This window comes from Podarcis gaigeae, assembly GCF_964106915.1.
Source record: "Podarcis gaigeae genome assembly, chromosome: 8".
NCBI lineage: Eukaryota > Metazoa > Chordata > Lepidosauria > Squamata > Lacertidae > Podarcis > Podarcis gaigeae.
The window spans coordinates 1,588,379-1,604,379 of NC_139684.1; the positions used below are offsets into that span (position 1 = coordinate 1,588,379).

Here is a 16,001-nt window from a genome sequence, read left to right on the forward strand (position 1 = left end):
GGCACCCACTCCACGCGCAGTCCCCCATCCTCCCCCCAAGGCCAGGAAGGGAGGAAGCGGAAAGGCAACCAACAATGCAGCAAGGCTCCCTCCCCCCCCCCCCCCGCCCAGTGTGCAGCCAAGAGCATGGGGCAAGCAGCGCCAGGAGTCCTCTCTAGTACCTGTAGAATTTTCTTCTACATTTGCCATCTACGGGGTGTGAGTGCCTGTGGAAATTTAAAGGAGTGGCTTATATTTGGGTATTGTCTCCCTCCCCCCCCCCCCGAATTTTAAAGGTGCGGCTTATTTGTGGGTACAGCTTATATTCGGGTCAATACGGTATGTTAAGGGTGTATGACAGGAGATCCAGATTCAAAGGCACAAAGTTCCCACACTCCAAAAGGATTTTAAAAAAACAAGCCCTGGAGCTGGTTTGGTGATTTTTTCTCACTGATGGCAAAAGGAGAGGAGAAATAAAAAAATTAAATCAGGAGAAAGGAAAATGGGCAGCCCCTCCACCACCCCTGGACCCAAGCAAGCTAAAGGGCTTTGGAATTAACAGTTCTTCTTCAAATTATTTGCTAGCCACTGAACTTTCTCTGCTCACCTAGATGGTCACTTGGCACCTCCATCGTTTGCCTCCATCACCCCTCACTTTCTATCACAAAATGAAGCCAGCAGACTTCTCTCCGACATCATTGCCTTCAGAATCTCCTCTGGCTCCCAACAAAAAGAAAAGAAAAAGAAAAGCAAGCCACCAGCTGCATAGGTCGGCAGTAGTGAATTTGGAGTTTCACTCTACCTCTGGCACTGCAGGTATAGGAGGCAGAGATAAACAATATATGCAATTTGACCTAGTCATAAGACTTTCACAAATCAAGAGTTTTGTATAAAATAAGGTATCTGCCAAAATAAAGTCAAAACTAGGCACAACACGTTAACATTAAAATTCAGGTTAAAATTCTGAATTTTGCAAGCAGATCACATTACCCTTTAGAAATTTTGACCTTAAAAGTATATGCAACCTTGAATAGTGTTCTCTCAAGAATACCCCCTATAATCAGCTGAAAGCAAAGAGGAAAAAAATACTTGATATTTGTTGTTCTTCCTCACCCCCACCCCAAACTTCAGATTCCCATGGACAGTGGGTGCTATTGTTTCCAACTGATATGAGATAAATGGCTATGGGTAGACCACGAAGGAGCCCAAACACATCTGGCCACATGGTTCTTCTCTGAGAATGGTCACTGGGGAGTGACCTCTGAGAAATGAGGTCACTGGGGAGACCCAGCCAGATGGACAGGACACAAATAATAAAATTATGATGAGGACGGTGATTATGATTATGATGGTGATGATGTCTTTTACAGGGATCACAAATTCAGATCCTGGGCAGCTCCTCCAGCAGTTTCTGTTGAGATCAAAAGTCAAACTTGACTTATTTAAAGTCCCACTTGTTCAACCAGCTCTATGACAGGGAACGTTAGAAACACTGCTGACTTGATATATCATTCACCTTTTTGCATTCGACACTTCTAGAGTGGTGGAGAAAGAATGAAATTGAAAGGCATAGGATAAACAATTGTACCCTTAAAATGTCAGATGGCAAAAAAGCCAACTACCGAGAAGGCTGCATCACAGAAAACACAACAAGCCCAAACCTCTGCACAATTTTCCACTGTTTCAAAACAGACTGCAACACAACAAAATAAGTCATGTCAGACGAACCTGATCTCGTTTTTTGACAGAATTACAACCCTGGTAGATGAAGGGAACGCAGTGGATGTAGCCTACCTTGATTTCAGCAAGGCATTTGACAAGGTGCCCCATGATATTCTTGTAAAGAAGCTGGTAAAATGCGGTCTTGACTATGCTACCACTCAGTGGATTTGTAACTGGCTGACTGACCGAACCCAAAGGGTGCTCATCAATGGTTCCTCTTCATCCTGGGGAAGAGTGACTAGTGGGGTGCCACAGGGTTCTGTCTTGGGTCCAGTCTTATTCAACATCTTTATCAACAACTTGGATGATGGACTCAAGGGCATCCTGATCAAATTTGCAGATGACACCAAACTGGGAGGGGTGGCTAACACCCCAGAGGACAGGATCACACTTCAAAACGACCTTGACAGATTAGAAAACTGGGCCAAAACAAACAAGATGAATTTTAACAGGGAGAAATGTAAAGTATTGCACTTGGGCAAAAAAAATGAGAGGCACAAATACAAGATGGGTGACACCTGGCTTGAGAGCAGTACATGTGAAAAGGATCTAGGAGTCTTGGTTGACCACAAACTTGACATGAGCCAACAGTGTGACGCGGCAGCTAAAAAAGCCAATGCAATTCTGGGCTGCATCAATAGGAGTATAGCATCTAGATCAAGGGAAGTAATAGTGCCACTGTATTCTGCTCTGGTCAGACCTCACCTGGAGTACTGTGTCCAGTTCTGGGCACCACAGTTCAAGAAGGACACTGACAAACTGGAACGCGTCCAGAGGAGGGCAACCAAAATGGTCAAAGGCCTGGAAACGATGCCTTATGAGGAACGGCTAAGGGAGCTGGGCATGTTTAGCCTGGAGAAGAGGAGGTTAAGGGGTGATATGATAGCCATGTTCAAATATATAAAAGGATGTCACATAGAGGAGGGAGAAAGGTTGTTTTCTGCTGCTCCAGAGAAGCGGACACGGAGCAATGGATCCAAACTACAAGAAAGAAGATTCCACCTAAACATTAGGAAGAACTTCCTGACAGTAAGAGCTGTTCGACAGTGGAATTTGCTGCCAAGGAGTGTGGTGGAGTCTCCTTCTTTGGAGGTCTTTAAGCAGAGGCTTGACAACCATATGTCAGGAGAGCTCTGATGGTGTTTCCTGCTTGGCAGGGGGTTGGACTCGATGGCCATTGTGGTGTCTTCCAACTCTATGATTCTATGACTCAGGATACTACATAAACAGCATCCGAAATTAATTGGTCGCCAGTCAGTTTTTGCGACTCAAGAGCTCCACCTAGTGATCAAGGAGTCCTGTGCAATTTGTCTAAATGTAGTCTCTATTTCGAATCCCTGCGGCGGGGTGCGCTCCCGCTGCTCGGTCCCAGCGCCTGCCAACCTAGCAGTTCGAAAGCACCTCCAGGTGCAAGTAGATAAATAGGGACCGCTTACCAGCGGGAAGGTAAACGGCGTTTCCGTGTGCGGCTCTGGCTCGCCAGAGCAGCGATGTCACGCTGGCCACGTGACCCGGAAGTGTCTTCGGACAGCGCTGGCCCCTGGCCTCTTAAGTGAGATGGGCGCACAACCCCAGAGTCTGTCAAGACTGGCCCGTACGGGCAGGGGTACCTTTACCTTTACCTTTAGTCTCTATTTACCCTAAGTTTTCAGTGCCAAGGAAATGCCTTATTATGATAAACAGGAGCAGAACTTGAGGAATCTCTCTAAAGCATAAGCATCTACAAAATAATTTCCTCCAAAGAATCCATGAATCAATAGCCATGGTTTTAAATAAAATAATACTTTCCTTGTATGAGAGCTATTCAATGTTCAAAGTTGTCACAATATACCATAACTTCAGGTATTGCCCTATCCAAAGGTATCCAACAGCTATCAAGGTTTATCATGATTAAAATAATTCAGCTATATCCAAACAGGAATGTCAGGTGGGATTCTGTGGAACTAGAAAAACTGTGAGCTGGTAATTACATCACCCAACACAGACACAAGAAGTTTCACACAAATAACTTCCAAGTTCTTTTCTACACAACCAACACCCTAATTCAGCCACACCTAAAACTTGCAGTATGTACTTCCCATTGTACATGGAGTTTTACTTGCAATTATGCAAAATAGGTTCCTCTGCCATTTATTTTCATAAAGTACAAAGTATTTAAAAAGCCATCCTTTCCTTTAACTAGGCATTTTAACCAAGTAGTTAGATTAAAAAGACAAGAGTGGTTTCAGCCTTCAAGGCTATAGTGTGAACAAGTGCTTAAAATGTCAGAAGAGGTTAGACACCATATGAATGAACAAGGTTGTTATTCAAATAAATCCCTCGAAAACATTCAAGAACCACTACAGACAACATGTTCTCTGAAATGCTTAAGAGTGTGGGGATTAGCATTACATCACTGGGAGACCATTGCTACATTTGTGAAGCCAGGGTTAAATCTTTGGGTCTTGATATTGAAAAGACTAGGAAAACAATTTATACAACTAGGGGGGAGGGAGGTATTATATACTTTACAACTTTTCAATAAGTCACCATAAGGATGTTATTTGCCCAAGACCAGCCAGTGAATTGCAGGGCTCAGCACAGAGAGTTAAGCAAAGACCATGTCCCACTCTATCTTGATGACTTCAACTTTTAGATTACCTTTTTTTGGAGGGAATGTCTGTGTCTCTCAAAGCAATACCTTTTTGCTAACATATGCTGGATTGCCAAATGTTTTTATCCCTTTATATCAGGCAATCCTTTTAAGCACTGACATGGTGCACCTACAACAGCATAGTGAGAATTTAGAAATAAAGCTGGCAAGAATGTACAAAAACATATTTCACTGTTGAAGTGGAAGTTAAATACCAGACAGCATGAAATATAATTTACTTAAATCTATGGCACCACCTTGTTGAGAAAAAAAATCAATAAAGGGTTAGCATGCAGATTTGAAACTTAGAAGGGATTTAGACATAGTCAGTTGGAAAGCTTTAGAGCCTCAGTTTGAAAGCTTTGCCAAATGCTCAAAAGAACTTTTGTGTGTGTGAATTTGTTCCCATGTTCAAAACCTAACCCCAGACAAGACATGTGATCTATTCTAGGTAAGCGCTATGCTCTCAACAGCCCCCTCCAAAGCATTTCTACTCAGAATTATTTCAGAACAGAATTCAATGGAATTTCTAGTAAGATGGCTTGAGATGCCTACCTCAGAAGTTCAGCATACCTACCCGCCCTTCAGCTGCCTCCCCTACATTAGCCACAACACTGCTATGTTAAACATGCAGCAACGTCAGGGTTTCCCATCAAGCAGTGACTCTCCATGGAATATCCAGCAGCTGTATTCCAGATATTTCAGGGGTGGGGGTGGGCAGAGTGGACTCCAAGTGACTCCCTCTGCGCTCAGAGGGAGCCTTGCAATCTTAGTACAGTCATACCTTGGACGTCAAACAGAATCCGTTCTGGAGGTCCGTTTGACTTCCAAAACATTTGAAAACCAAATTGCAGCTTCTGGTTGGCTGAAAGAAGCATCAGAAGCTGCGGAAGCCCCATCAGATGTTCAGGTTCCAAAAAAAATTGTTTGCAAACAGGAACAATAACTTCCGGGTTTGTGGTGTTTGGGAGCCAAAATGTCCGAGTTCCAGGGCGTTCGGGATCCAAAGTATGACTGTAGTTACAAACAGAGAAACAACAACAAACAGAGGATCCAGCAACAGGGGCATCATTGTATCAGATCCTTTAATAGAAGGGACCAGCGTTCGAAACCAACCAGGCACCAGACGCGTTTTGCAACTGGTGTGGGTCCAATTGCAACTACATGGAGATTTCTGGGTGCCAGGTTGGCAACCAGTTTAAAAACCTCTGCCTTAGTTCATAGTTAATTCCATTTCCATTTCCCCTGTGTGCTTTTTTCCTTTTGAATACTGGGACAAGTGAATTGTAAGGGCAAGCTACAGTCAAGCAATGCAGTTGAGATCACAGAATCATAGAGTTGGAAGGGACTCTGAGGGTCATCTAGTCCAACCCCCTGGTGAACAGACATTCCATTGTGGCAACCACAACCTAGATTTAAGGTGCCATTTGGCACCTAGCCTATATATCTGAGCTTCTAACACCAGAAGGGATGTGTGTAAACAGGACATCAACCAAAAAGAGATTGCTAGAAGAGAATGCCTGATGAAATTCTCACATGCACCTTTAAGAAATTAATGTTTTCTTAACCATTAATCTTTGCATAAGTTGCCATAGGAAATGGAAATAGCCATGGCCAACAGAAAAGGAATAGTGGATTCAAAATGCTGCTCAACCGTGAAGCATACTGGGTAGACCTTGTATCACTCATTATTTCTCAGCCTCAGCTACCAGACAATATTACAGTGGTACCTCTGGTTACATACTTAATTCGTTCTGGAGGTCCGTTCTTAACCTGAAACTGTTCTTAACCTGAGGTACCACTTTAGCTAATGGGGCCTCCCGCTACCGCCGCACCACTGCTGCGCGATTTCTGTTCTCATCCTGAAGCAAAGTTCTTAATCCGAGGTACTATTTCTGGGTTAGCAGAGTCTGTAACCAGAAGCATCTGTAACCTGAAGCGTCTGTAACTCGAGGTACCACTGTATTATGGATGTAAAACTAGATAATCCCCTTCTACACCACTTCCTGCCAACCTAGCAGTTCGAAAGCACGTCAAAGTGCAAGTAGATAAATAGGTATCGCTCCGACAGGAAGGTAAACGGCATTTCCATGCACTGCTCTGGTTCGCCAGAAGCGGTTTAGTCATGCTGGCCACATGTACGCCGGCTCCCTTGGCCAGTAAAGCGAGATGAGCGCCGCAATCCCAGAGTCGTCCGCAACTGGACCTAACAGTCAGTGGTCCCTTTACCTTTACCTTACACCACCTTTACTCCAAAAGGAATGGGTGCATTCATTAGAGTGGACAACTCATTACCACTTCCTGAACAGTCAGGAAGAATGCTCTCATGTCAAAAGCAACCCAAACTACTACAAATGAGATCAATAGGGAGAACAGCTACTAAGACAAACTTTATAGACTTCCTCTGGCCTTCACCAATGCTACTTGCTACACTGGATCATGTAGTATCTTTTTCCTGTATCCCAATATTTAAGATTTCCAAGATGACAAGTTTGTAGCATTATTGACTAACAGTGTTTACTCTATGTATCAACTGAGTTAGACAATGGTCACCCTTGCTACCTTAGTAACGTATTCACATCACAACCACAGATTTCAAACTTTTATCTACCAAGACCAAATGAGGTTGGCAGACTATCTGAAACAGTCAACAAAATTAAGATTGACAGGACATCGTTTAAAAGTTATTGGTGCTACACTTTACTTTTCATTTGCAAATAACCAATGTCTGCTTCATTTCTAATGAAGTATCTCTTAATCCGAGATACCATTGTATTTCTATACTTAAGATATATATAATATCTAAATCTTGTATAACTGCAATGTTCAACATGATTTTCCAAAGCCCACAAAAGCTAGGAACAGGGGCTACTTTAAAGACAGAAACTTCCTGTCTTAGAAGAATGACAATATGTGATATCAACAATAAATTATATGGTCACAGACCTGGCAATATAACTGAGTCACAAAATCCCCAGCTTTTTCCTCATCCCATGTGCTAAGTTCACACGGCAGTAAGTTACACACGGCAATCAAAGCTCTTAATCACATCACTGTCAAATAGGCAGGCCAATGCTATTCTCACTCTATAGAAGGTGAACCAAGGCCAACAGCCAAATACTTGTCATCCAACCAGCTTGTGGCTTAGCAAGAATGTGAACTCTAGTCTGCCAGCTCTCTTCACTAGACATGTCACTGTCTGCCTTGTCATCCAAGATCAATTGGAATTACATTTATGGGCCCTTAGGTATCTCTAGACTTTCTAGTGTATACCAGCACTTAAAACTTTCAGCTGTTACTACCACATTGCATTCCCAGTAATCTAATCTTCCTCCCAATTAGGAGAAATGGTAGCTCTGGACTAGTTGATAGAATAAAGTACCTACCAGGTTTTTACTAGCAATAACAAATTTTGAGGAAGGAGGGAAAACAGTGCAACATAAAACGTGGTACACCATAGAAGAAAATAGTCAATTCAGAAAGTAAAACTACAACTTTGAAATTTGCTATGCTGGCAAGTGACCTGTTTCATCCAGCAGTCCAGAGACATGGTAATAGGAATGTAAGAAGGGCCTGCTGGATCAGGCCAATGGCTCCTCTAACCCAGCAACCTGCTCTTACAGTGACCAACCAGGGGAGCTGAGCATAAGAGCACTCTCAATAACAGGCATTGAGAAGCTTACTGCCTCTGAATCTATTTGAATCTATTGATCTATTTAGTGGCAAAGCAAGAAAGTAGAGCCCATTCTGAAGGAGCGAGTTGTAATATTAACTGAAAAGTCAGATGATACAGCATAAACAAATTAATTTCTAATGTTAGTTATCTTTTGGCTTTCCCAAACTTAGTATCAGGACAAGTGTTGATTTTAATGTAACAAATAAGAGGTCTCTATGATTATCACATTCATTACATCAACAGCTACTCATTCTTTAACATACAAACCCCACCTTCCCATTTCCAAAGTTGCTTAAAAGCAGCTTCCCTCACTCTTTCCCAGTGAGGACAAAACTTGAGAGGACATTGAAGGTCTTAACAATAAATTCAATACTGTGTATTTGGGAAAGAAAGTATACTGAAGTTATGAGGTTTAGGATCCTAAACCTCATGTACATTATCTGGGAGAAGTTAAGATGAAGCATATCAACTCCACCCCAACTTAGCTGGCCTTACGTGAGTGTAAATAGCTTACCCAGCTCATGGACTTACACTGACTGAAGAAAAGCCCTGCTGGGGAAAGTAACACCAGTGTACAGGGCAAAAGGGGGCATGTCAAGGGTGGGGAAAGCAGCTCATGGAGGAGGAGGAGGAGGTACAAACTATGGTTTGCTGCATCCTCACTATCTTCATTCTCTGGCCCTACACACAGAGCTCAGTGTAACTTACACTGCCAAAAATGCAAGTGTAAATTTAATTCACCCATTGGAACAGGATAAAAGCCCCTCACCAACCAGGAGCAGTTAACATGCAGCTTAAGGAGAGACACCACATATCTGTCTCCCTGCGAATCTGCCTGTTTAAAATTGATCTGCTCTCCTCCAAACAAAATACCCAATGCTTGGAAAGAATAATCTACGCACCATAAAATGCACAAGGCATATCTGTAGTGCTTTTAATAATGCTGCTTAAAACTGACAGAGCAAACCTGCCTTCTCTTAGTAATCCTTACAATAGACCTATGAGGTAAACTGGCATTACCCCCCCCCCCCCCCGCCGGCACACACATATTGCAAATTGAAAGATGAGGGATAAGGCCTTGCCTAAAGCCACTTGGGAGTTCAGAGCTGAGCTGAGAGTCCTCAGCTCACACTCTTAGTTAACAAACCAACACATTTACAAGTTACTTTTGTAAAAGTAATGTGGAGCACTGAATTTCCCATTCAACACCCAAGAGCTGGTTAGCAAGTGGTTCTTACCTTATCTTTTTCATGTGGAAGGAGAGATACTGGAGGAAGACAAGAAAGAGATTCACAGCTCTCTTTCCCATCTGCATTTGTGGCTGCTTTAGTATTGAGTTGGTACAGAGGTCCATCTTTAAGGAGTCGCCCATGGCCAATTGCCCGCTTGACAGCCAATCGCAATTGCTGGTGAAAGGTGGAAGGGGCACTGCTTGCAAATAGAGCTGACACATCCTTCTGCCCTTTCAAAAAGCGTTCAATGTTCTTCAAGGATGAGCCACTGGACTCTGCCAAGCCCTCAACTGCCCGTTTAATCAGTTTATTCCAGTCCACGTTTGGTTTACCATCCAACTTTCCATGGTTTCGTGGTTTGGGAAGTGCTATTCGCCCAGGGTTATCAGGATCCTTATAGGAATTAAGTCCCTTATTGGAAACCTTTAATATGGTCCCATCTTTAACACTCAGTTCCAATTGCTCCAGAACCGTTTTTCGATCCAAACCATGGGACGAAGACACAGCATTGCATATCCTCTCTTCTGAAGGGCGCTGTTTTTGCTTCTTGACCTTTTTAATTGCCTCCAAAATCCACTCCGTGTACAGCGGGTTAGCGAGTTTTACCATGATGAAGACTTCTGTATATCCATAGAGTCGTTATCCCTTATCCCTATACTGAAGGAGTTTCACAGAATGGGAAAACAGATGATCGGAGGATAGGGACCAGTTAACCATAGCATACACGTTGTTTGCCCCAAATTCCTTTTTCAAACATAAGATTTCCTATTTTCCATTTAAAAATATATATCCTGTTAGGAACCAATTCATATTTTCCAATTGCCCCCCTCCAAAAAAAGCAGCAGGTGTATCATACAGGTGAGACGAATTCAGCACATCTCATTCCAGCTCTTTACATTCCCAATCTGGTACACAAGTAAATAAAATGGTAAGCCTGAAAGAAAGAAAAAAGAGAAAACAGAGTTATTTGACTTTTTAACAAGCAGCTCATAACTGTAAAGTTTTGCTAGCCCCTCAGCACAACAGCGTCAGCATAGCTGTGTTAAAAAAAGGGAAATTTGTCCAAGAATATTTGGTCTAAAAAAAAAAACCTGAAAGCAATTAAAGATTTGGCATTTAAAATGGCAATGTATTGGGCCAATGCTTCAACAAGTCTGGACTTGAAGCAAAACACCATTTAGAAGGCACTAACCACCAAAAGAACTGAGGCAAAATCCTCCAAAGGTAGAGAAGAAAATCGCATAGAAAAGCCAGCTCATTCCATCTCCTCACCCAGGAAAGAGACTTGCAGGATTACTACAAGAAAACAAGCTGGTTGGACAAGTCACCATCATTTGGGGGGAAACGAAGGTAAGTTGGGAGGGGCAAAGGCAACTGCCTAACAAGAAAGCTGCAGAAGCCCATCTAGCCCAACCTTTCACAGCAGTCGGGCCAACCCAACACCTACATGAAGGTTGCAGCTACGCTACTTTCTGAAGGTATATGACCCTACCACCTGCTCAAGAAGAGCATGGTTGGGGTCTGGTCAGGGCCTGAGTGGCAATCACATGTATCCCACCTCAGGCTCCAAGATGCAAGGGAACAAACTTTAAAACTCCCTAAACTTGCAAGGGTTGTACAGAAGAACTATGGCGTAATGCACTGCACGCCTTGAGCCCAAAAATAAGCCAGAATGCTGCCTACCCTAACTTTACGGGATAAAGTTTTTACCCTCTTTAGAGTCCCTTTTTTGTTTTTAAGTTTGCAAGGGGCGCTCAGGTCTGAACACCGCAAGATCTGGGTGGCCGCGAAGCCGCGCATCTTCCGAAGTCGGGAAAAGGAAAAGTCGCTCGCATCCGTGCGTGTGTTTCAAAAAAGCAACAATAAACAACTGGCCGCCAGAGCGAGGAGGAAAGGCGTTATGTAAGGAGAAGCAGCGGCAGCAGCAGCAGCAGCGGCGCAAGTTGGGTCCGGAGGCGGCGGGCCGTCGCCGTCCTTCGGCCGCTTCTCTCCTCTCGCACTTTCAGGCCCCGGGCAAGGAGGAGGCAGCGGGCCCAGCCGCCTCGCCCGCGGCGGGGTCCCCGACGGCGAAGCGCGGCCCAAGCCCAGGAGGCCTCGCCCGAGGCGGCCCGGATGCCAAGCGGCGGCGCTCCGGCCCCGCGGCGGCCTCGCCGGCTAGGCCCGCCCGCCTGCTCGCTCTGGCGCCGCCGAGGCCGACTTGGCCTGCACCTGCCGCCGGCGGGCGGGCGGGCGGGCGCCGAGGGAGGCGGCCAGGCAGCAGGCAGGCAGGCAGGCAGGCGAGGCCGCGACTGGGCCTGGCGCGGCGAGCCTGGGCCGGGCCGGAGCAGGCCGCGGCCGGGCCTGGCGCGAGGAGCCCGCCCGATGCCCGCCCGCCCGCCCGCGCGCAGCCTCTCGCTCCCTCGGCTTCTCCCCGCCTCCGCCTCCTCCTGCTTCGCCTCTCGCCGCCGCCGCCCGGCTCGGAGCCGCCCCTCCGCCCGCCCGCCCTCGCCCTTCGCCCGCCGGAGAGGCGCCGCGGCCGCCGCTGCTTACCGGGGCCTACGCGAGGCGGAGCCCAGGAGCCTGAGGCCGGACGGCGGCGAAGACCCAAACTGACACGGCGGCCATCTTGGGTCCGGAGCTGGGCGGAGGGCGGCGCGGCGCGCAGCGGAACAGCCGAGGGGGCGGAGCCGCGGCGGCGCGGGGAGGGGGCCGGGCCGCGGAACGGCCGAGCCCGGGAGACGCAGGGCGCGTGCGCGCCGCCGCCGGCGCCCCGGGACGCGCAGCCCCGGTCGGGCGAGGGAAGCTCAGGCGGGACTGGGCGCCGCTCGGGGACCCCAGGCCAAGGGCGCGAGGAGGAGTTCTGCCCCGAGGAAACCAGAGCCAGGCCATGTTCTGTGGGGCTGAAGCCGTGCTTTTGGGGGGCGGGGACGCAGATCCCTAAACATGTTTGAGTCAGTAGGAAACCGAGAGCAGCCCTCAACATGGCCTGAAGGCATCTCCAGCCCGGGCTTCCTGGGAAACGGCGCTCGCCGTGCAGGATCCATCCGCCCAGCCAGCCCTGCAGCAGTGGACTTGGGAAGAAGGCCTCTCGGAGCGCGTGCAGAGTGCATCTCCTTCTCTCTCCCCACAGCCAAGCCCCCGAAAAAGACGGAGCTGCTCATGCAAGCTTCTAGCCCTCACTGCTGACTTTAGAAACTGAGCACTGCGGATAATCATCACCTCTTATTTTGTACTACTAATGTATTATTAGTAACTGCATAAATATGCCATGAAAGGGATACAGGCAAAGAAGCCACAGTTTTTGCTTGACTGTACAGTTTAAACAAAAAGAGCATTGAGAGGTAATAACTGACCTGTTTGTGTTTGTTAGCTGACCCAAGACAGCACTTTAAATTTGGGGATTGGGAGATGAGATCCATGGTGAAGTTCAAAGGATAGGTCATGAATACATTTAAACTGAATTATGAGCAGGGAGGGGGGAGAACAAGAACATTTGCTGTGGTCATTTTCCATATCCCCCTTTCATAATAAGTACTGAAATATGTTTTCAGCACTCTTCAAAATCAGCTTCTTTTGATGTAATGGGATTTTTGTTTTTTGTTTTTTAAATAATATTTATTAATTTTCACAACTAACAAAAGACAAAAAAGAAAACAACAACACACACAAAAAAAAGAAAGAAAGAAAATAGACATATACAAAACACAAAAGGTGTGACTTCCCCATACCTCCCTTACACTGCATCCTTGTTTTGCAATTTTTTAGCAACCCTTTGGTCCTTTTTCTATTTGTATCTCTCTCCAATTTCTTAACATTATTATTTACAGCTGTAATTCTCTGTTTCTTACCCCCTGACATCTTAACAATCCACAATCTTACAACAATTTTTAAGATATAGTTTAAATTTTTTCCAGTCCTCCTCCACTGTCTCTTTCCTCTGGTCACGGATTCTGCCGGTCATCTCCGCCAGTCCCATAAATTCAGTCACCTTCATCTGCCATTCTTCCAGAGTGGGTAGTTCTTGCGTCTTCCAATACTTTGCCAGAAGAATTCTTGCCGCTGTAGTTGCATACATAAAAAATGTCCTATCCTTTTTTGGTACCAGTTGGCCAACCATGCCCAGGAGAAAGGCCTCCGGCTTCTTTGAAAAGGTCCACTTAAGGACTTTCTTAAGTTCATTATAGATCATTTCCCAGTAGGCCTTAATCCTTGGGCAGGTCCACCAAAGGTGGTAAAAGGTTCCTTCAGACTCATTACATTTCCAGCATTTGTTATTGGGCAAGTGATAGATTTTTGCAAGCTTGACTGGTGTCATGTACCACCTATAGATCATTTTCATTATGTTCTCTTTTAAGGCACTACATGCCGTAAATTTTATACCAGTGGTCCATAACTGCTCCCAGTCAGCAAACATAATGTCATAACCGATATCCTGTGCCCATTTAATCATAGCTGATTTAACCGTTTCTTCCTGTGTATTCCATTTCAGCAGCAAGTTATACATTCTAGACAGATTCTTAGTATTGGGTTCTAACAATTCTGTTTCTAACTTCGACCTCTCCTTCTGGAATCCTACTTTCCTGTCTTGCTTAAATACCTCATTTATCTGATGATAATGTAACCAATCTCAGACTTTATGCTTTAGCTTGTCATAACTCTTAAGTTTAAGCTTTTCACCATCTTGTTCTAAGATTTCACAGTATTTTGACCAATTGGTGTCCATATTAAGTTTTTTCACTGCCTTAGCTTCCATTGGTGATAACCACCTGGGGGTTTTACTTTCCAACAAATCTTTATATCGAATCCAAACGTTATACAATGCTTTCCTAACAATATGGTTTTTAAAGCCCTTATGCACCTTTGCCTTGTCATACCATAGATAAGCATGCCAACCGAAGTTATTGTCATACCCTTCTAAATCCAAAATGTCTGTGTCCTCAAGAAGTAGCCATTGCTTCAGCCAGCAGAATGCTGCTGATTCATAATAGAGTTTTAGGTCTGGCAGGGCAAATCCCCCTCTATCTTTTGCATCTGTTAAGATCTTAAACTTTATTCTGGACTTTTTGCCCTGCCAGACAAATTTAGATATATCTTTCTGCCACCTCTTGAAGCAATCCATTTTGTCCACAATCTGTAATGTCTGAAATAAAAACAGCATTCTCGGCAATACGTTCATCTTGATAACAGCAATCCGGCCTAACAAGGAAAGTCTCAGCCTAGACCATGTGTCTAGATCTTTCTTCACTTCTGTCCAGCATTTTTCATAGTTATCTTTAAATAAATTCACATTCTTAGATGTTAAGTTCACCCCCAGATATTTCACTTTTTTCATTATTTCCAAACCGGTTTCACTCTGAAATCTATCTTTTTCTTCCATTGTTAAATTTTTTTCCAGCACTTTTGTTTTTTGCTTATTCAATTTAAATCCTGCCACTTGACCAAATCTCTCAATTAACTCTAACACTCTTTTAGTACTAGCGTCTGGCTGTTGCAATGTTAGTACTAAATCATCTGCAAATGCCCTTAATTTATAATGTTTTGCTCCGACCTGTATTCCTTTAACCAGCTGGTCCCTTCTAATCATATTCAACAAAACCTCCAGGACAGATATAAAAAGCAGAGGGGATATTGGGCATCCCTGTCGTGTACCTTTTTCTATTGGAATTTCGTCCATCACAACACTGTTCACAATTAGTTTAGCTTTTTGTTCAGAATATATTGCACCTATACCATTTTCAAAACCCTGGCCTACCCCCATCCCTTGGAGATTCTTCTTCATAAAACTCCAACAAATGTTGTCAAAGGCTTTCTCCGCATCCACAAAAATCAAAACTGCTTTCTTATTGATGTCCACCTCTAATAACTCCAAAATGTCTATAATATTCCTCACATTATTTGACATGTGTCTTCCTGGGAGAAAGCCTGTTTGGTCCTTATGAATCTCCCCTAACAATACTCTCTTGAATCTTTTTGCTAAAATGTCTGCAAAAATTTTGTAATCCACATTTAATAGTGATATAGGGCGGTAGTTCTTAACCTGATTTTTCCCAGTCTCTGTTTTCAGTATAAGTGAGATGAATGCCTCTTTCCACGATTCGGGAGCTTTTTTCCCCTCCAAGATTTGGTTACAAACTTCCTTCAATGGTTGTATTAACCATTCCTTCAGCACTTTGTAGTATCTCGCAGTCAAACCGTCAGGTCCTGGTGATTTCCCCAATTGCATATTCTGAATGGCACCCTCTATTTCTTGTTCCGTAATTTTCTCATTAAGCATCATTTTATTCTGTTCTGAAATCCTTGGTAATCCATATCTTCTAACAAATTCTTCTATTTCTTGTTCATTTACTGGCCCTTGTGCATACAATTTCTTGAAAAAACTTTGAAAACAGTTACTTATCTCATTCGGTCTAGTGATAATTTTCCCATCCTCTTCAAGAGATGTCACAGTATTCAATTTTTGTCTTTTTTTCAATTGCCATGATAGAAGTTTCCCACATTTATCTGCCGAATCAAATGTCTTTTGTCTCATTTGCTTTATTTTCCATTCTATTTCTTGATTCATCAGTTCCATGTATTGCATCTGATAATACTTTATTTCTCTCAGTATCTCTTGAGACTTTGGTTTGGATCTCAATTTCTTCTCTCCTTCTTTCATTTTTTCCAGAATTTTTTCTTCCCTCTCCTTTTGTTTTTTCCTCTTTAATGAATTCTGTTGAATTAGGAAACCACGCATCACGGCCTTACTTGCGTCCCATATTATTCTCTTCTCCACTTCTGTTCT

General features: G+C 44.3%; 1 protein-coding gene across 1 annotated transcript in view; it reads right to left on the minus strand.

The window, feature by feature from the left end:
* KAT6A (lysine acetyltransferase 6A) overlaps positions 1–11,903 on the minus strand; it is a 95,612-nt gene extending 83,709 nt beyond the window's left edge. The window contains exons 1-2 of the mRNA XM_083753112.1: positions 11,771–11,903; positions 9,248–10,175 (exon numbers count right to left, since the gene is read on the minus strand). Of these exons, the coding sequence (XP_083609238.1) occupies positions 9,248–9,850 (603 nt within the window). The 5' untranslated portion in view covers positions 9,851–10,175; positions 11,771–11,903. The remainder of the gene's footprint in view (positions 1–9,247; positions 10,176–11,770) is intronic.
* Positions 11,904–16,001: the final 4,098 nt, after the last annotated feature.